At 32.1% G+C, this 19662-nt stretch overlaps 7 protein-coding genes across 7 annotated transcripts; 4 read left to right on the top strand and 3 right to left on the bottom strand.

Moving 5' to 3' along the window:
- The first annotated feature begins 816 nt into the window (after positions 1-816).
- Positions 817-2264, top strand: NAEGRDRAFT_82821 (uncharacterized protein). The gene has a single exon (XM_002670147.1). It carries the CDS (start codon positions 823-825, stop codon positions 2176-2178), a length of 1356 nt encoding a protein of 451 aa, XP_002670193.1. The 5' UTR covers positions 817-822; the 3' UTR covers positions 2179-2264.
- A 126-nt stretch (positions 2265-2390) lies between these two features.
- NAEGRDRAFT_53690 (uncharacterized protein) lies at positions 2391-4322 on the top strand (the record flags this gene model as incomplete). The annotated part of the gene is made up of 1 exon (XM_002670146.1): positions 2391-4322. The coding sequence occupies one exon, from the start codon at positions 2391-2393 to the stop codon at positions 4320-4322; it is 1932 nt and encodes a 643-aa protein (XP_002670192.1).
- A 503-nt stretch (positions 4323-4825) lies between these two features.
- NAEGRDRAFT_59749 (uncharacterized protein) lies at positions 4826-6080 on the bottom strand. Its single transcript, XM_002670106.1, has one exon. It carries the CDS (start codon positions 6060-6062, stop codon positions 4863-4865), a length of 1200 nt encoding a protein of 399 aa, XP_002670152.1. The 5' UTR covers positions 6063-6080; the 3' UTR covers positions 4826-4862.
- Positions 6081-6720: 640 nt separating this feature from the next.
- Positions 6721-7422, top strand: NAEGRDRAFT_74806 (uncharacterized protein; the record flags this gene model as incomplete). The annotated part of the gene is made up of 1 exon (XM_002670145.1): positions 6721-7422. The coding sequence occupies one exon, from the start codon at positions 6721-6723 to the stop codon at positions 7420-7422; it is 702 nt and encodes a 233-aa protein (XP_002670191.1).
- A 233-nt stretch (positions 7423-7655) lies between these two features.
- NAEGRDRAFT_44840 (beta-tubulin) lies at positions 7656-9017 on the bottom strand (the record flags this gene model as incomplete). Its single annotated transcript, XM_002670105.1, has 1 exon — positions 7656-9017. The coding sequence occupies one exon, from the start codon at positions 9015-9017 to the stop codon at positions 7656-7658; it is 1362 nt and encodes a 453-aa protein (XP_002670151.1).
- Positions 9018-10883: 1866 nt separating this feature from the next.
- On the top strand, positions 10884-12377 carry NAEGRDRAFT_74804 (uncharacterized protein; the record flags this gene model as incomplete). The annotated part of the gene is made up of 1 exon (XM_002670144.1): positions 10884-12377. The coding sequence occupies one exon, from the start codon at positions 10884-10886 to the stop codon at positions 12375-12377; it is 1494 nt and encodes a 497-aa protein (XP_002670190.1).
- A 113-nt stretch (positions 12378-12490) lies between these two features.
- NAEGRDRAFT_53687 (uncharacterized protein) lies at positions 12491-15594 on the bottom strand (the record flags this gene model as incomplete). The annotated part of the gene is made up of 2 exons (XM_002670104.1): positions 12491-13888; positions 14845-15594. The coding sequence occupies 2 exons, from the start codon at positions 15592-15594 to the stop codon at positions 12491-12493; spliced, it is 2148 nt and encodes a 715-aa protein (XP_002670150.1).
- Between the last annotated feature and the right edge of the window lie 4068 nt (positions 15595-19662).

The raw sequence follows: 19662 nt of genomic DNA, 5'->3' as shown, positions 1-19662 counted from the left end.
CACTGCCTTAATTAATGACAAAGGGAGAGAATGAAAGCAAATTTGATAAGGTGTTCTTTGAACAAAACCACATGTTCAGGAGCAACAACGTCCAAACTTGTGTAAGCAATCATTAACCAAGAACCAACACTCTTATGTAATATTGCAATATCCATATCCCAAATTAAAATCAAGAGTGAGCACTTGACATATTCTTGGAAAAAGGGAGCAACCCTCTGTCATTGAGCTCAGAAAGGATTATAAGAAATTTATATTCAAATGCCACATCGGAGGAGATTGGCTTCTAACATGATTTTAAGCAACTTGGAAAAACAACTTTTTGTGTTTTAAAGTTCTTTATTTTGAAACATCACAAGAAATCAAACAACATCTTTTGATAATTAGTTGAAAATTGAGCCTTTTCAAATAACATCAAGTCTTTATTCAATATGATTGAAATTGTTGATTAATCATGATCGATTGTTTGATAGATTGATCAAAAAACAGATTGAATAGATGGATTTTAATCGATCAACATGGATGAGATGGAAAAATGATCGGTGTTGAGGTGAAAAAATTTATGTCATGGTTTCTGGAAAACTACAATATGTTGTTGGCAATAACTTCAAAAGTTGATCATCTCTTTTAAAAATTCACACCATTACAAATTCAAATTCAAAACCCCAACTCTCTCTATCATTCATTGTAAATTGTTTCACTTGTGTTCAACAATATTTCTCAATGTTGTTGAGTTCATCCCAAGCCTTTCAAAGCAGCAACTTTGGATTTAAAAATAAACTCAAGTTCTCTGCAAGTTTGATCAATTCAATACATAGAAAAAAAATGGCCAGCGTTGTAGATACATCATTCCCTCCTGAAATTGAAGCAGAAAGATGGAAAGATCTTGATTATATTTTGAAGAGATCAGGTCCATTTGCTCCAGCAGATTTCCAAGCTGGTGATGAAACTAAACAATTTTTACAAGATTCTTGCAAAGTTTTAATTATTGGAGCTGGTGGTCTTGGTTGCGATTTGGTGAAGAATTTGGCAATGAGTGGCTTCCGTAATATTGATATCATTGATATGGATACCATCAGTACAAGTAATTTGAATAGACAATTTTTGTTCCGTGATGGTGATGTTGGTAAGATGAAGGCTGAAGTTGCTGCTCGATTTGTCAATGAAAGAGTGCCAGGTGTTAAAGTTACAGCACACATTTGTGCAATCCAAGAAAAGTCTGTTGATTTCTATAGATCATTTGGAATTATTATTGCTGGTTTGGATTCTATTCCAGCTCGTCGTTGGATCAATAGTACTCTCCTCTCTTTGATTCAATATGTTGATGATGAAAAGACTGAAGTTGATATGAGTTCCATGATTTCCTTGGTTGATGGTGGTACTGAAGGCTTTAAAGGACAATCTAGAGTTATCTTGCCAGGTGTTACATCTTGTTATGAATGTACTTTGGATTTATTCCCTACTGATGAAACAAATTATCCAATGTGTACTTTAAAGACAACTCCACGTCTTCCTGAACATTGTATTCAATATTGTTATATTGAAGAATGGCGTAATTGTAAAGGAAAGGAAGGTATTCCTGATGATGAACAAGTTGATGGTGATAATCCAAGACACGTTCAATGGATCTATGAAAAGTCTTTGGAACGTGCCAAGAACTTTGGTATTGCTGGTGTTACATTCCGTTTAACACAAGGTGTCATCAAGGGTATCATTCCTGCTATTGCCTCCACCAATGCTATTATTGCTTCATCATGTACAAATGAAGCATTCAAATTGGCTACTTTCTGTACTCCATTCTTGGATGATTACATGATGTTTAACGGAAGTGAAGGTATTTATACATTCACTTATAAGAATGAAAGAAAGCCAGATTGTTTGCAATGTGGTCCTGCTGGTGTTTCAAAGACAATTACTTGTTCATCAGATATTACTTTGGATGAATTTAGAGATATTTTGAGAACCGACAAGTCAATTCAATTCAACAATGCTTCATTACGTAATTTGACTAGTGACCAAACTTTGTATTTGACTAAACCTGCAACTCTCAGACAAATGACTGAACCAAACTTGAAGAAGAAGGTCAAGGAATTATTCCATACAGGAACTGAACTTTATGCTACTGATACTGAAGTTATTGCCGATCGTGGTGTTAATATTATTGTTCAATTCAACGATTAATTTAACACACCATTATATTTCTTTGCTGTACAACAATCACACCACACTCTGTATTTATTAAATTAATTTGTAAAATTTTAAATTTTAAAAAAAATTGTTTTAATTCAAACACATTGAAGAAATTGATTGTTTTTAAAATCCAATCAATTTCCGATTCTACTGTAGAAACAATTTGAATCTTTTGAGAATAAATTTTTGAAAAACAAACAACAATGGGAATTAATTCATTCTACAAAACTTTATCAATTCTCTTCGGAGAATCTTTCATCATCACAAAAGATGAATTAAATAATACGAGGAGGAATAATTCAATTAAACCAGAGGATGTTTATGATAATATTTATTTTGATTTTAATACTCTGCTGTATAAATCAACACATGGTTCTAGAAAGATAATGAATAGGATGAAATACCATCAAAATGTAATGAATCAAGGAAAGGAATCAATTTTGGAACAAGATTCAACAACAGAAAAGGATAATGGTACAAAGATAGAAGGAGAAGATGAAGAAATTCCACAAGATACTAGAATGGTTTTTCATTCTGTTGTTTTGGAGGGAGTAATGAGATATTTGAATCATTTTGATGCTAGAGAAAGTTTATTCTTTTCTGTGGATGGTCCTGCACCTAGAAGTAAATTAATTACACAAAAAGTTAGAAGATATTTGAATAGTGCAATGACAAATACTGGAAATACGTTTGTTTCATTTATTAATTTATCAGATATGGATGAAGAGATTGTTCTCACTGAAGTGCAAAAGATTTACCTGAAACTCATTCAGAAAAATGTAATTAATGAAAGAAATGAAAAGAAGGCAATTAGTTCTGTTTGGTTTGTTCCAGGAACAAATTTAATGCAAGAAGTTTCACTAGTTATTTGGCAATTGGGTGCATTGGTGCTAACAAATCCTACTTTTAATAATAATCTTGCATTCTATCATTCACCTGCTGGGAGAGAAGGTGAGGGAGAGTTTAAAATCCTTGAACATATTTATTCATCAGAGAAAAACAATCACAAAAAGGAGGAGAAGAGAGATTTGATTGTTTCTGGAGATTCAGATTTTGTTTTATATGCTCTCAATTTACCACGCAATAGACATATTACTCTTGTGAAAGATATGCCTGGTTTTTATCAATTATATGATGTTACCAAACTAAAGGAACAAATTGCTCGTCGATGTAGAACTAAATCAGATGAAGATTTATCGAGAATTATTACAGATATGACCTTTTTATTTATTCTATGTGGAAATGATTATATTTCTAAACCGAGAAGATTTGATATTAAATTATTTATGGATAGATATATTGCTCACCAAAAGTATTCAGAAAATAGAGAGTATTTAATACATTATGATTTGAAACAGCCAAGTGAAATGAAAATCAATGTCAAGTTCCTATCTTCATTATATTCTGATTATATTAAGGATTTCAAGCAAGGTGAAAATGAAGATACTGAAACATCCAATTCAAAGAAGAAAGCTGAAATGGAAAATGGATTTCCAAAGATTAACATTGATAATATTCCAACAAAGGAAGCAATGGTATTTCTTATTACCTTATTAAATCTTGGAAAGAGAGAATTTCTATGTGAGGAATATGAAATTATTGATGCAGAACCAAAACCACATTTCCAAGTCGTGGTCAAAATTGGAGAATCCTACATTACAACAGCAAGAGGTAAATCAAAGAAGGATGCTTTCAATAATGCATTCAAGAATATTTTCTTAAATTTTGATTATGGAGAACTTCACAGAGAAGCCAAAGTTAAAACTGGACTTTTTGAGACTAGAGAACAATTTAATGAGTTTTTATCATTTTTCTATCAGGAACAAATTGAAAAGTATGCAAATTCAATAAGGAAACTCCAACAAAAGATTGCAGAAGTATCCTATCAACCAATTGTGAAGGATTATTTGGTGATGTGTGCCTGGTTTATGAGTTATATTCAGGGAAAGAATTTGGGATATTCACAATATTACAAACCTAAATCAATTCCATCAATTGATGAATTAGTTTTATATTGTGAGAAGGAAGTGGAAGGTAAACCAGATTCATTCTTGACAATTAATGTGCCAGCTTCTGATAATTTCATTTTGAATCCACTAGAATTTTGTGTATCTTCATGTGTTTCTGCAAAGTAAGTAGATTGTCAATATTAGATTTCATCATCTATTTCACATAGACACAAGTATATTGTTCCAATACCTGAGGTTAGACAAGTATTTGAAAATTCTCCAGTTCAACACTTATTTGATCATCGTGAAGATTTTATTCATGTTCTTTCAAACTGGTTAAAAGAAGATACATTGAAAAGGATTCGTTCTGCTATTTCAGAAAAATTGGAAGCAGTTCCAAATAAGGATGATTATTCCTTCTTCCTCCAACATCAAGAAACCACCAAAATGACTCTTACCAAATTCCCTCAAAATCAATTAAATTCACTACCTGCCAAGGACATTCTTCCAAATTATAGTTTCCTCAATCCTAACCGTCCTAACCATCTACTGAAAAATATCAAAGTTCAAACTGAAGTTGTAAAACCTCACAAAGTTTACAAAGATTCAAACGTTATTAATGACATGCTGAAAAAGAAACAAAACCTCAAAATATTTAATGAGAATCAAACAAGAACATTCAAAACGGTATTAAAACTCTTTAAATAAATGGTTTATTTACAAATCTCACCTCTTTCTTCTTTGTCTATCATTATGATTAATGTATGGATATTGAGGATATGGATTGTGATAGTGATGTGGTGGCATATAAGGAGGTACTATTGGAGGTGCACACATATTAGGTGGATGATGTGGAGGTGGAGGAGGTTGTTGGTACCTAGAATGATTGTGATATGAATGCCTTTGTTGTGAATTATTCATCATCATACTATTTGATGCATTAACGTGAGGACTGTGAGATGGTAAACTAGATGAAGGTGGATAGTATGGAGGTGGTGGAGAATGGTCGGGTATTTCTTTGATTTGAAGACTAGATTGATTACTTAGAGAGGAGGATGGGGTTGTACTTCCTTGTTGATGTGAAGGTGGTGGTTGAGTTGGTTGAACACTATTCGTTGTAGAATTTGAAGCAGAATCTGGTGAAATAAGTGGTGGTTGATGATTTGTTGTCATGTTACTAGTGCCAATAATAGGAGGATTAGTATTCATAGCTGATTGATTATTAGCCATTGGAGGAGGTTTAGCAGCGAATGGTGAAGGAATATTACTATTTGTTGTTGTTGAATTATTAGGTAACTCCCTTTGTTCCATCGCTGTTGTTGTAATATTATTAGCATTAGCATTGGTAGCAGTTGAACTTGTTTGACGAGGAGGTGGTGTAGAAACAGCTGTTGCTGTTGTTGGTTGAAGAGGCAATGGATCAACTTCTGGTTTGATCATTGTAGGTTTTGTTTGCTCTAACAATTCCGCCAAAGATGATAATGTTTTCCTAGAGGACTGAAGTAAAGAGGAAAGATGATTAACTTCCTTTTCTTTTAGACGTTGTTGTATTTCATACTCCTCAGAAAGGCGATCTTTTAGTCGTTGCTCCTTGTCTTCAGCTTGGACTTGTTCAGCCAAGTGATTTAATTCCTCTTGCGAAATTATCCATTGTGAAGCAAAGTTACTTATCGATTCATAGTATTTTGTGTTTTCATAGACATCTAATCCACCTGGTGATGATGGATTTTTAGTTTCAACTATTTCCTCTTCATCAATTCTCTTCTTCTTTTTCTGCGTTCTACGTTTTGAAGAATTTGAAATATCAGTGAATTTTCCATCGGTCAGATAATTGCAAATATTATTAATCTGCTCCTTCTCGATCTTGAATCTCTTCCTCCACACCACTTGCTTTTCAATTCCGCCAGCGTTTCTCTTGTTCATCATGGTGTTGGACGTGATGATATTTTTTTTCTTCTAATTTTAAACTCCCGCGTTGCTGTTCTTCTTGTTTGTTCAAATATTCTTCAAGTCAACCAGATAGTACAGATTCAATAACGAATTAAATAAACATGTTTGCAGATAAAAACATTAAATTGATTTACAGTAAGCTTTGCAGTGTAAAACAATTTTGTTTTTCTTCATCAAATTGTTTTTCGTATTAAATTTTAAAAAACAAGCAAAATCGCGCCAAAACGAAGCGATAATATATTTTGATTGAAGGCTGATGATCAATAGCAGAGGAGGTAGAGATGATGTATGTTACGCATTTCATGAATTATTTTAAATTCAAGGCTTCGACACTCCAAAGCCTTCCGATCAATCAACCATCCTTAATTGTATTCAAGAGCAAACACAACATGATTTTTTTTACGCCTTTTTTGACCAATTTGTTACAAAATTGTTTGTGGTCCCCATGAACAAGTCAAACCTAAATTGCAATGCCAAAAATAATTAGAAAAAATACCTAATGTCCCTATTCAATTGGAATGATGAAACACTCATGCCTGGATGGGTAAAGACCCAATGTTGGTTTCAGATTTTTTGTTGATTTCTTCGAGCTTAAGTTCCAAATTAGTTTTAGATCATTTCAATTTACAAAAAAATGAAAAGAAGAATTAACGAAGGTTTTCTTTCAAGCTTGAAAGTTTTGGTTGTATTGGTTGCTGTATTATTTATTGCAATACAAGGAACGTTGGCTAATAATAATATCGTCACTAAATTATTGAGTCAAGTTGATCGATTGATTCATTCCGATTCTAGTAGAAGTATTCAACAATCGGGTACAGTAATACTTTCTCCTGAAGGACAGGTAGTTTCTGGCTCTGTTTCATATGGATCATTTGATCTATATTCAATTACAATGCCACCTTACAGTACATTGATTCTTTCATTCAAACTTCCTTCCTCATCATCCTCTGTAACTGTTTATGCTAAAGAAGGATCAATGCCAACACCTTATCATTACGATTACAAAATTGCATCTCAATATTCTTCTCAAACAATTGATAATTCTACTTTGCCTATTTATATTACTGTTTATGGAGAGAGTACAAATACTAATGATTATGTTTTGACAGCTTCTGTTACATCAATACTTCCTAATTGGATTATTGGAGTTATTGTTGCCTCAGTAATTATTGGACTTTTGATTTTGGTTGCCTCATTCCTCATTCCAGTACTTATTTGTCTTGGTGTTTGTGGATGTGTTTGTTGTGCAGCAGCTTCAGCAAATAGACCAATTACCACAACTGAAAATCCAGTCAATTATTATCAACAAACTCCAACCTATCAAAAACTCGAATAAACCAAATTAATATTTATTATTCCTGTAAAATGTTTAATCACTAAGGAATGGGTCCAAATATTGTAACGGATAATTATTAGAGCTAGAAAGGTTTCTGCTGTTTCAACATATTAATGGCTCGTTTAAGGAAGACTAATTGTCCCTCAAACTTTCCTCCTTATAATCGGAATTCATGGTAATTTTTTTGAATAATGTAAATAATCCAAATACTAAATTTTAAAATATTCCATCTCTTATATCAAGTCCTTAGAAGAAAGATCAAGGTTACTATCATCGAAATCGTCAAGAATTTCGTCTCCGTAACACTTGTATTCAGTTATGATATCATTAAGATTATGTTGTGCCTCTGAAAATTCCATTTCATCCATTCCTTCATAACACAAGTTGTGAAGATACGCTTTCCTTTTGAATAAGTTATCGAATCGATTTTCAATATTGGTGAGCAAGAATCGAATAGATGTGGAGTTTGCAATGAGAGTAGCCGACTCAAAATCACCTGATTTCTTCTTACAAACATTTGATTTTAAATTGGGTGGCATCCAATCAACCCAATTAGAAGAATTCTTATTGGAAACAGATGAAGCAACATCATTCACTTCTTTCAATGTCATAGAGCCTCTGAATAAAGCAATGGCAGCCATATACCGACCACTTCTAGGATCACAGCCACACATGACATTATTTGGAGATGTCAAATTTTGGAATAGTTCTGATATATTCTTTGAGGAATTATTACTATCAGCACTAATTGGAGTGTGTGAAATTGTTGCAAAGTGGAGTCTAGGAAAAGGTATCAAATTGGTGGCAAGCTTTCTTAAATTATACCCTAAATGGGAAGGAAACCGAAATGAACAGGTTACATCAGACATAACCTTTGCAATTATTCTATTAATTGCACTAAAACCTTCATTGGTTAGATTCAATTTTGATTGTATTTCAATCAGAGCTTCATTATCAAAACATGATACGAAATCTGTATTCTCAATCAATTGGTGAAAAGCCAAAACACAATTATAGGCCTCAACAGGATTTGTAGATGATGCTTTCAAAGAAGGAAAAACAGAACAACTAGAAACAATCTTATCAGGATACTCCTCTCTCAGTTTAGATATCACCAGAGTACCCCAACCTGATCCTGATCCTCCTCCCAACGAATGCATCAATTGAAATCCTTGTAAGTTCCCACAATTTTCAGCTTGTTTCCTCACTACCTCCATAACATTATCCACACATTCAGCTCCAATCGTATAGTGCCCTTTTGCCCAATTTCCTCCAGCACCATACTGATAAATTGCATTATATTCGCTCTTAAATATTCTTCCATATTCTAATTGTTGTATTTGATCTATGGAATAAGGCTCCAAATCTGCTAAAACAGCCCTCGGAGACCATCGACCACTCTTACTCTCTTCAAAGAATACATTTGTATAGTAATTTTCTTCATCAATATCAGTGTAAATATTTTCATGATTACGAGTTAGGCTTTTTTCACCATTGGGAAGAATTGAATGTTCATGTTTGGCAATTCTTTCATAAAATTGATAACCAATATGATTGCCACACCCTCCAACTTGTACATGAATCACTTCACCCATTTTTTTTTAAATTTTGATCATCAAATATTTAAATACTTTACAATAAATTCTTCTTTTATTAAAGAGTTTAGAAAATATTTAAAATTGAACATCAGTAAAACAACAAGTCATATTTTCATGTCCTCTAGAAAATACCATTTGCATTGTTCCATAACTCATATCAATAAAAGGAAACAATTGACTATTAATTACAATTGTAAAATGAAACCAAATTTGTTTTCCTTCACTAAATTGTAATTCAATACTTTCAATCCATCTAAATAATTGTGAAACTGTAATTTTATAATAAAATAAATCATCAAAAATAGCATCAATTTTAGATTCATCATCATTTAAATTATCCAAATTAGTTGGCCATTCAATAGATCTAATATTCTTATTGTAATAATCAATTATTTTTGCCATCATGTAATAAATGGGTTCAAAATCTAAAAATGTTATTTCATCATCTGTAAAATTAATTGTAAAATTAATCATTTTATGAGTTTGACTAAAATTATAAGGTCTTTCATTTATAGTAATAATTTTATCATTATTTTCCGCTTTTGGAATATGATATTTTAAATTGTCTTTTAAAAATTTAGGAATACTTTTAATAATATTTTTATCATAATTGTTTTTTTCTAAATATAGACATTCATGATAAGCTTCTTTATATTTATGATCAATTAATCTAGCACTTGCACATGATAATATATATGTTTTTAATTCTTCATTAATTATTAAATTATAATCTTTAATTTCATCTTCTTGTTTAATTATTTGATTATTAATTTTAATTTCTTTTAAAAATTGTGGAATTTTAGAAATATCTGTTTTAAAAAATAAATTTCTAATAATCCATTCAATTAATACTTCAATATCAAAAGTTGATAATTTTGGTAATAATCCTTTAATTTGACTAATTAAAATTATTTTTTCTTCTTGTAATTGTAATTTATTTACAATAAAATCTAAAATATTTCCATTTATATTACCATCTATTTTTAGAATTTCAATAACTTCTGGTAATAATCTACTAAATGGTAAAATAGAAAGAGTATATTCATGTGACCATTCACGATAATTAAAATATAACAAATTATCAATAAACCAATAATCAACTTCATGTAAACATTTTGGATTCCTATTAGTAAAATTAATTGAATTGAATATTTCTTGTTTGTGAATATTTTCTTGTTCTGATTTTATACTTGTTTTATAATTATCCAATTCTTCACTATTAAAATAGATTGTACTTTTATTACTTAATAGAAATTCTAACTCATCACAAGTTTCAAAATCTCTAACACATTTCATATTAGAAGGATCAAATAGATCATAAAGATCTTGTGATAATTGTTTAATAGTATTATTAAGGTTGTTCTTCAAATTAGTAGTAGTAGTAGTATTATGGGTTTTATTCTTCAAAGGAGAAGAACGAAAGAGTTTGAACGAAAGTCCTGCTAGTGGATGAACATATTTCAGTGGTTTAAACATTTTTTAAGAGTTTCAATTCCTGGTAGTGTTTAGTGGGTGTTCAAATTTAAATAAATGTGATGAACAGTAATTAGAGTTTTTTACGATCGTAAAAACAATACAATTACCATCCAATCAATTTTAATCTTAATATTGGCGTATTAATCAATCAATTAAGGAAATTATTAAATAGTAACGAACTCAATAGTTTAATTCAAAGAGTAGCTTGTTAAATGATATTCTTGGGATTGATTAGATTATTTATTTTCAGATATTGATCCTTTTTAGGATTTCTTTTTATTTAATTATTTTTTAAATTAAAAAAAATGGAAGTGAATTAGAAACCAATTATTACAATAAATCATCACAGCTGTCCACATTACTATCAAAATCAATTCAAAAAAAAATATGGAAACACATCAGTATGAAAATCTCTACTACGGAGATTCTTCTCCAATCGTCCATCGATTATTACATCCAAATGGATTACTCCCAATTCTCAATTTAATTACAAGAAGCCAAGTTCCACCCTCTCCCTATATTAAGAGATTAGAAAAATATGATCGATCATTTCACTTGTTTTTAACTTTGATAATTTTGAGTGTTGCATCTTTGGTATTTGTTGTTACACTCCGATGGGATGTGATGAATTCTTATGGAGTGGATGAAGTGAAGGGAATGAGAAATTGCATGATGAATAACTGTTCAGTAATGATTCGGCCAAATATTGTTCGATATGAAGATGGATATTCAGTTCCATTGCTAAATGTTACAATTCATCGTGTTTATTGGCATCAAATTTCGAAATACTCTCATGAAACATGGAATTTCTATTATGGAAATGTGTCATGTAATGATTTTTGTTATTCAGAGAGTGAGGAAATGACATTGAAATGTTTCAGATTATCATTTCCAAATAATGGGACTAGTGGAACATTGTATTATTTAACAGAGAAGAGTCCATTTCTCAATAATTTGACACTTGGTAGAGATAGAGTTTTCATGATTGATAATCAGGAATATCAATTCAAGCTTGTTTCTCCAATGTATTATGATAATGCAGTATTTACCTCGAATATGGCATCAATTATTACTTCTATTATCATTTTACCATGCTTAGCAATTGGATTTGTCATTGCTGTGTTTGTAATGAAGAAGAGATTCGCACTTTCTAAAGAAGAGGCTGAACTATTAAGGCAAAATCAAGAAATTGTAAACTCTTTCAGAAAAAGAGTAGTTTTACAGGAATTGTATGTAGCCAATGGTGGAAAACATGAATACACTCCAGAGCAGGAATCTCTCTTTAAACATGTGAACGGACAAGTGGAAATTAATGGAAAGGTTGGAGAAAAGGAAAGAGAATTACTTGCAACTGTATTACAGTCCGATGAGGAGATTGTTTCATATGAATTGTTGAGTTATAACTTTGTAGCAACAATTACTGGGACCTCATATTCAAAATGGTTAATCTTTTTATTTGTGATACCTTTTATAACATTTGTTCCTGGTTTAGTTATTGGTCTAGTTGGAGGGATTGTCTTTCAAACAATTTCGTTGATAACACTATGTCCCATTGGAATGTTGATTTTTATGCTTGTAGCATTTAGTTTTAAATTACCAGCAGTAGCTCACTACATTCTTACCAACAGGCGGATAATTATCATGGAAAGAGGAGGACTTTTTCTTGATGTGTTCAGTATTTCATTGGGGGACATTTCAAATATTTGGACAAGATCAGTAATTTGGGAGGGTAATGGATTGAATAAGTACAGAGCTGAACTGATGGTAAAGTTAGGAGATGGTGATGAATTTTACAATTCAGGTGTATTAATTGTGAATGTCACTAATCCTCAGTATTATATTGATTCTATCCAAGAATTGAGACAAAATCTGTTGCAATAACGTGGCCAGCAATTTTTGGGTCGTAATCTTTCTATCCCATAAGAATGTTTACATGAAACTCAATTCCTTTTTCGTGGCATAATGAGTTGTTAAAATATGGGAATTTTTGATTATTATAGATTAGTGGTTGTTGTCTTTTTCAAATTATCTATAAATTTTTTCATTTCACTGTAAATATCTGAAGGTTCTTCATATAGCAGATTAATAAAATGTTGAATGTCGTTGTTGTTGTTGTTAGTATTTCTAATCATTGATTCTTTTCCATTATTCATGATAAAATCATTCACCTCTTCAAATATTTTGTGAACATACGGATATCTCTTACTCAATTGTTTCAAAGTATTCAATTCAATCATCATAACACTATGATAGTCAACTGTTTCCATAGAAGGTTCAATACTTCCATCTTCTCTCATAATAATCGTATTTTGATTATTTTTTCTATCACCCTTAACAATAGATTTGAAAATTTCAAAATTTAACTTTGTGGCTGTGACTATAAAAGAAGTGACATATGGTGGCACTACCACTGACGCTGGATCTTGACATAACTTTGTAATTTCATAGGCATAATATTCCATTATTTTGGTATTCTCGTCCAATAAACTAGGTTCTGAATATTTGGATCCATTAATAATTGCCCTAACAATATTCAATCCATTAACAAATATTTTGAGACATATATCGAGAATATGGGTTGAAAGTTCTGATTTAGGTCTTTCTGATGTTTCATTAATTGCCATAGCAACAAATAACGTCATACCCTCAATCCTCTTTTCAAGTGAAGAATCTAAATTGTAAACTAACTGGCTAACATCTGAAATGGCACCATATAACTTTTTCAGGGAAACAATATCTGGTATAGGGTATGAATCAGAACAGTTGATCTCAACTAATGCTGAAAAAGCTTTGAAAGAAATTGGATCAACCTTACAATTATACTTTTCTATTAATACGTGTCTGGTAGAATCCTGTTCTAGTTTTGAGCAAAAATGTTCTATTATTGCCAAGTATCCTTTTGCCATCTCTACATTTCCAATGACAGAATAAAACGATGACAAATTAAGGAATGAAGAAGCAACAAACGGATTTCCAAAATCCTCATAAACAATCCTTAGTACATCCCTTGATTTTTCAGCAGTTCTCTGAGCAGCTGGGAGAAATCCCCACATATTCTCACACAAGCACTGAATTGACAATAGCAATGCAAGAATATCCTTCCTAGTTTCATTCATTTCCTTCACAGACATCCTCAACATGTTGGCATAATCTTCATTTGAGAAGCAAGGAACTCCCACATAGATAACCTCCTTATATATTCTAATAGTTTCCTCCGTCATTGAATGTTGAATCCAATTTTCATTCACCTCCACCACCTGATTGTCAACAATATTCATTCCATCCTGATGATTAAACTCAACATTTGAATTTCCAACATCATTATTCAATTCATTCATTACCTCAACTGGTTTAAACCTCCGATCTATTTGATCATAATTACATGACCATCCCTTTGAAGAACATCTAGCACATGAAGGTAATTTTCTATCACATTTTTTATGAGCACGACGACAGGCCAAACATGCAACTTTACTCTCCACACCATTACCTCTCCCCTTCTCTTTTGGCATTTTTTTATTGTGATTGAGAAAAAATCACAATATTGATTGGTTTTGGTGGTCAATTAAGCATCTATCATTCCCGATCATTTCCGCCATTAGAAAATCAAAAGCTCATAGTGATTTTTAGAACATGTAATAATTTGGATAAATTTACAGTACAAAAATTAATTCTTATTTTTCCTTTTAGGCAGCGGTTTGACCTTTTCAACAAAAATAGCATCATTAAGGGAAATTCCCATCTTTTTAGATTCGTTTGTAAATTTGTAAGAATTAATATGCAATACAATGTAATTATCAACTGGATTAACAAATGCAATCCATTCAACTTCAGTTGCTTGCTTAATAAATGGGAAAGATCCAAATGATGCACTAACTGTCTTGACACCCTGTTGTTTTGTCAAAATGTTGAAAGTAAAGTATTTTCCTTGTGTAATTCCTAATTTCTCAAAGTCTTTTTCTGTGAAATTGATACAAAATGATCCATAGATGTATAATTGGTTGACTTTACCCCAAGCTCCTTCTTTTGAAGATGGGTCCGAGTCAGTAAATTCTACTTCAGAGTTTGGAATAGCTACTGGAAGTGTACAAGCCTCATTGACTTTCATTGTTATATTACTTTTGAATCGTATCCAAGAAATTAGGGCTTGGAATGCGGACATTCTCTCGAGCTCTGTAACTAAATTATGTCCCTCTCTAAAGACTGTCCATAAGCTAGGGGTTATGATATCTTGTTCTTTAAGGGAATTATTCTTTGCCCTTTCAATATAGTTCGAAGGTTCTCCTAATTCACTAATATTTGTCAAATACTATAAACATTAGAACCTTAAAGTTGCAACTTCACTTACAATAATTGGAAATTTAGGAGTGTTTTGTAAAACAAGATGAGGAAGAGGTTCTTCTTTCTGGTCTACTCTCAGTGCAGCACCAATACAAACAGCTCCATCATATAAATGTGGATGGAGTTCACTAATAAATGTCACGATTGCTCCTCCCATTGATCTTCCTTCCAGAATACAACATTTAATTTGTCCATGTTTTTCCTCCACATAATTTCTCAAATTATTAACATCCAAAATTGCATCTTTCAATATTATTCCTTCTCTTCTATATGAAGTCATTGAAACAATCCAGCCTTGGCTAATCAATTCTCTGAAAGTGTTTGGCATGTTATCATGATTCAAATCTGCCTGAAGAGGAATTCCCTTAGCTCTATGTCCATGACAATGAATTAATAATCCACCATTCCACTCTCTGTTAGGAATGCAAACAGCAATCTTTGCCTGTTCAATCACATCATATTCAATTTCATAATCTCTGAATGAATTTAATTGATGAAAATAATTTTGTTGATGTTGTTGAGAAATCTCAGCTTCCTGTTGTTGATCCAAATCAATAAATTCATCATCTGCCTGTCCACTATATAATTCATGTAAATAAGGACTCCTAAATAGAGGAACACAATTATTATAGAACATGTCTTGAATTTTAACCGATGAATAATCTCTCTTCTCATGATCGGGAACAGTTTTTAAACCATCCTTGTTATCAGGATTATTTAAATTCTCCAGTAAAGATGATGGGAGAGGTTGGTTCATAGATAATTGATGTAGATGTAGCTAATTTTTTCAAGTTGTTTCCAAGTTCATTCTTCATGTTTTCTTTAATATCACAGACTGATTTCCAAGTTCCGTACTAAGGTGACTAATGTTCAGAGCACTCCTCTCAACGTATTGAATTATCCAAACTTTTTCAATTCTTGATGATTCTGATTGAGAAACTAATGCTAGAGTTTGGACCTTTGAATACAACTTTTCAGAATCGGAAGTTGGTATCCAAAAGCAGCGGCAATTGAGGGCAGCACCTTTAAAAAAAATCATTCGAAAAATTTACTGAGGATTTTGTTGCATTGAGGATTTTAGTACTGTATCAAAGGCTAATCGGAAGGATGTCTGCGAATTTGAGGCAAGTGCAAAACGTTAGAGTTGTTGCTCGTTTTAGACCAATAACAACTAAGGAAAAACAAGAGAAAACTTCATACAAATTAACATACGATTTTGAAGGAGACCATACTTTTAAGGTATCAACTGATAATCAAGCCATTGGAAATAATTCCTTCATTGTTGATAAAGTGTTTAAGAACGATACAAAACAGGAGGAATTATATGAAGACGTGTGTAAACCACTTGTAAAAGATGTTATTAAAGGCTTTAATGTAACAATGATGGCATACGGACAGACAGGAGCAGGAAAAACATATACAATGACTGGATCACTTGACAAGGAAGAATTATTTGGATTAATTCCAAGAACTGCAAAGGAAATGTTTGAAATTATTAGAAGTGGAGATGAGAATATTGAATATAAGATTGGTTGTTCCTTCCTCGAAATTTATAATGAAAAAATCAATGATTTATTTGATAAGGAAAAGAGAGATTTAACTATAATTGATTCCCCAAAGAGAGGAGTTTACGTTGATAGATTAACAGAAGAATATGTCACAACCGAAGATGAAATGCTTGATATAATCAAAATAGGAAACAATAATAGGCTCTCACTGTCAACAAGAACAAATCAAGATCCTGCTCAATCACATTCTATCTTCATCATTAGAGTTGAAAGTCTTAGCAAGGATAGTTCTTCGACTGTAGGTCAATTGTTATTCGTTGATATGGCAGGAAGTGAAAAGAGAACAGTGGAGGACGAACAAAAGAATCTTGTATTGTCTTTATCAAATCTAGGAGTTTGTGTTGATTCCATCCTCGATAAGAAGTCTGATATACCATTTGAAGATTCGAAGCTAACAAAAATTTTGAAAGAAACTCTTGGGGGAAACTCTAAGGCTACCCTTATTTGTAATCTTTCACCAACTCCTTTGTGTGGAGAAGAATCTGTTTCAAGTCTGAAGTTCGGATTGAAAATGAAGAACATCAAGTGTGTAGCAAAACAAAACACTTACAAAAGCCCAACAGAATTAATGCAAATCATTAAAAAACTTGAGGAACAAATAGCAATACTCAAATCAAGCAAAGATGGCGATAACTCTCTTTCAAAAGCCGAATTGGCTCACAAGTTGGATGAATTGGAATGTAAATATAAGGAAGAAACATCTTCTTACAAACAAACCATCAAGGAACTTACAAATGAAAATACTACCCTTAAGAGTTCTATCAAAAAGCTGAAAGAAACAAATGAAAAACTTGAAGATGAGCTTGACATTGTAAATGAAAAAATTGAATCGTCAGAAAAACAAAAAGAAGATATTAGAAATGAATGCAAGTTTAAAGTTGATGAACTCTCTTTGGAAGTCAAAGCACTCAAAGATCAAATCCTTGATGAAGAAAAGAAGAGATTAGATTTGATGAAGGAATTAGAAAATGCAAAGGAAGATGCCAAACATAATGCAATCCAGCTGATTGAAATGGCTCAAAATATCTCTGACAGTGAGGCTAGAGCCAAAACCATTTCATCCATTGAAAGTTTGACAGAGAGTAATAAGATGTACAGAAAGTTGAACACTCAACTCAATGAAAGAATTTTTGATTTAGAATGCAAACACGAAGATGAGAAAAGAAAAACCGCAAGCGTTGAAGCTGAATTAGGAAGTGTAGAGGAATTTAATAAGAGAGAAATTTCAAGATTAGAAAAAGAAAACAAGAAACTTTCTCAGAAGGTAAAGAAGCTTGAAAAAGAAGTATTCAATCTTGAAGACGAATGTGTAGATATAGAAACTGAACTTAATGAGTATCTTGGGCAATTAGATGCTGCTGAAGACTCAGTTGATGAATTGAAAGATAAATTAAAGAAGTTGGAAAAAGAAAATCTTAGTCTAGAGGAAGAAATTGTCATGTTGAAAACTCAAGTTAAGAAGGCAGAGTTGACCAAAAAGGGAAGTACAGAAATTGATGAAGATTTGGAAGATTTCATAATTGACGAATACACTACAAAAGTGAAAAAGGTGAAAGACTCGGCTGCATCAGTTGAAAGTAAGAAGGATAAGTTAATAGAAAAATTAAAGGCAGAGCTTAAAGAAGAAAAGAAAAATTCTGCAACTATTGAGAAAGATCTTAATAAGAAACTTGATAGAGCCGAAGATGATCTCGATGCTGAGAAGGATAAAACTGAAGAGCTTGAAGGAGAACTTCAAGATGTTGAGGAAGATACCGATAAAATCAAAGATGAAATCAAACAATTAAAGAAAGATGTGAAAGCATTAGAGGAATTAATGGAGGACAAGACCGAATCCTATGAAAAAATCAAAGAAGAATACGAGGAGCAAATCAAATCAAAGGAGAAGGACTTGAAGCAATTAACACTCCAAAAAGAAAATCTTAAGCAAGAATTAGCGGAATTGCAAATGGAGATGGAGAAAGGCTCCGCCAAACCAAGCACTCCAACCAACCAACAGCAGCAAAAGTTGGGAAGAAACTGGGCAAATGATTTGTTCGAATTGAGAAACAGATTGGAAAAGATTCAAGATGAGAAGGAGAAACTTCAAACAGAAGCAAATCACTCAAGACAACAAATTCAAAGTGAAAGATCCAAACTTCAATCAGCCAATAAGAAAATTGAACTCCAAAATAACAGAATTATTGAGCTTCAAAATGAATTGGATACTTTGAGAGCTCAAAAGAGTGCAACCCAAGAAGAAAAGGAAAAACAAAAGCAAAAGAAACAAGTTTTAGTTGATGAAATTGAAAAGCTTAAACAAGCTTTATCCTCATCAGAACAAATTATTCAACAACAAAAGAAAAAGAAGTCAGGTCTCTTTAAACCAGTCAAAGCTGTCTCAAGCACAAATGAACTCAGCAAAGTATTCGAACAAAGAGCAAAGAAGCAATAAATCTTTTACCTCAAACCTGTACAAAAACGAAGGTGATTAGAAGCTAGTCAATTCTAAGAATTCTCATTTTAGGAGTTTAACAAGTTAAATAATGATTCTTTCTCAGAAAACAGGGACTTCATTCATCTCCTTCACAGAAAGTGCAAGTTCAACCTGGACAAAGAATCAACACGTAATATTGGCTGCCCAACAACTTGTCACTGCATTGCGTAACTCGAAAGGAGTTATTGTTCACCATTTCATCCTGATCAACAAAAAAAGTCAACCCAAATTATATCAATTTAATTTTTTCATTCAAAGATCAAAAGCAATTTGTTCTTCCTTCTTTGTATTGTGTGGTTGCTCAAAAGAAAAAACATCTCTCTCCTTTCACCACATAACACGTTGCAGAGAAAAGGAATAATAATAATAACCTCATCACACCACTAGAACAACACAAAATTCTCTCATCGAATCTTTTGCGTCTTCCGTGTAGAGTCAGCCTGCGCAGTCGTCAACCTTCATCACCATCCAAGATTGGCTTTTCATCAACAAAAAACAAAGAAGTAGCACACACATTTAAGAATCGTTTGTGCTTCCTCTCTTCAATCCTCCACCTTCAATCCTCTCCAACTACTACCACTAGTTAATAATAATTATTAGAGAGGGCAAAAAGGAATATTATTAGAACAAGACGCACCTTTGAAATATTACCACTGACCAGACTACTTCCTTATTCTCTCCTACTGTTGGAAAACAAATACAAAATTTAAAGACAACTCAGCCTTCTTCACCCCCACCAAAATAACAACAACCTCAACTAATCATCATGAGTTATCTTTAT

Source organism: Naegleria gruberi (assembly GCF_000004985.1).
Source record: "Naegleria gruberi genomic scaffold NAEGRscaffold_74, whole genome shotgun sequence".
Taxonomy (NCBI): domain Eukaryota; phylum Heterolobosea; class Eutetramitea; order Acrasida; family Naegleriidae; genus Naegleria; species Naegleria gruberi.
Note: the sequence above shows the minus strand (reverse complement) of the source record. Positions and strands in the feature narration are given on the sequence as shown.

Coding starts and splice junctions, on each gene's coding strand:
- NAEGRDRAFT_59749 (XM_002670106.1), bottom strand. CDS start 6,062: ATGATGAACAAGAGAAACGCTGGCGGAATTGAAAAGCAAGTGGTGTGG.
- NAEGRDRAFT_82821 (XM_002670147.1), top strand. CDS start 823: ATGGCCAGCGTTGTAGATACATCATTCCCTCCTGAAATTGAAGCAGAA.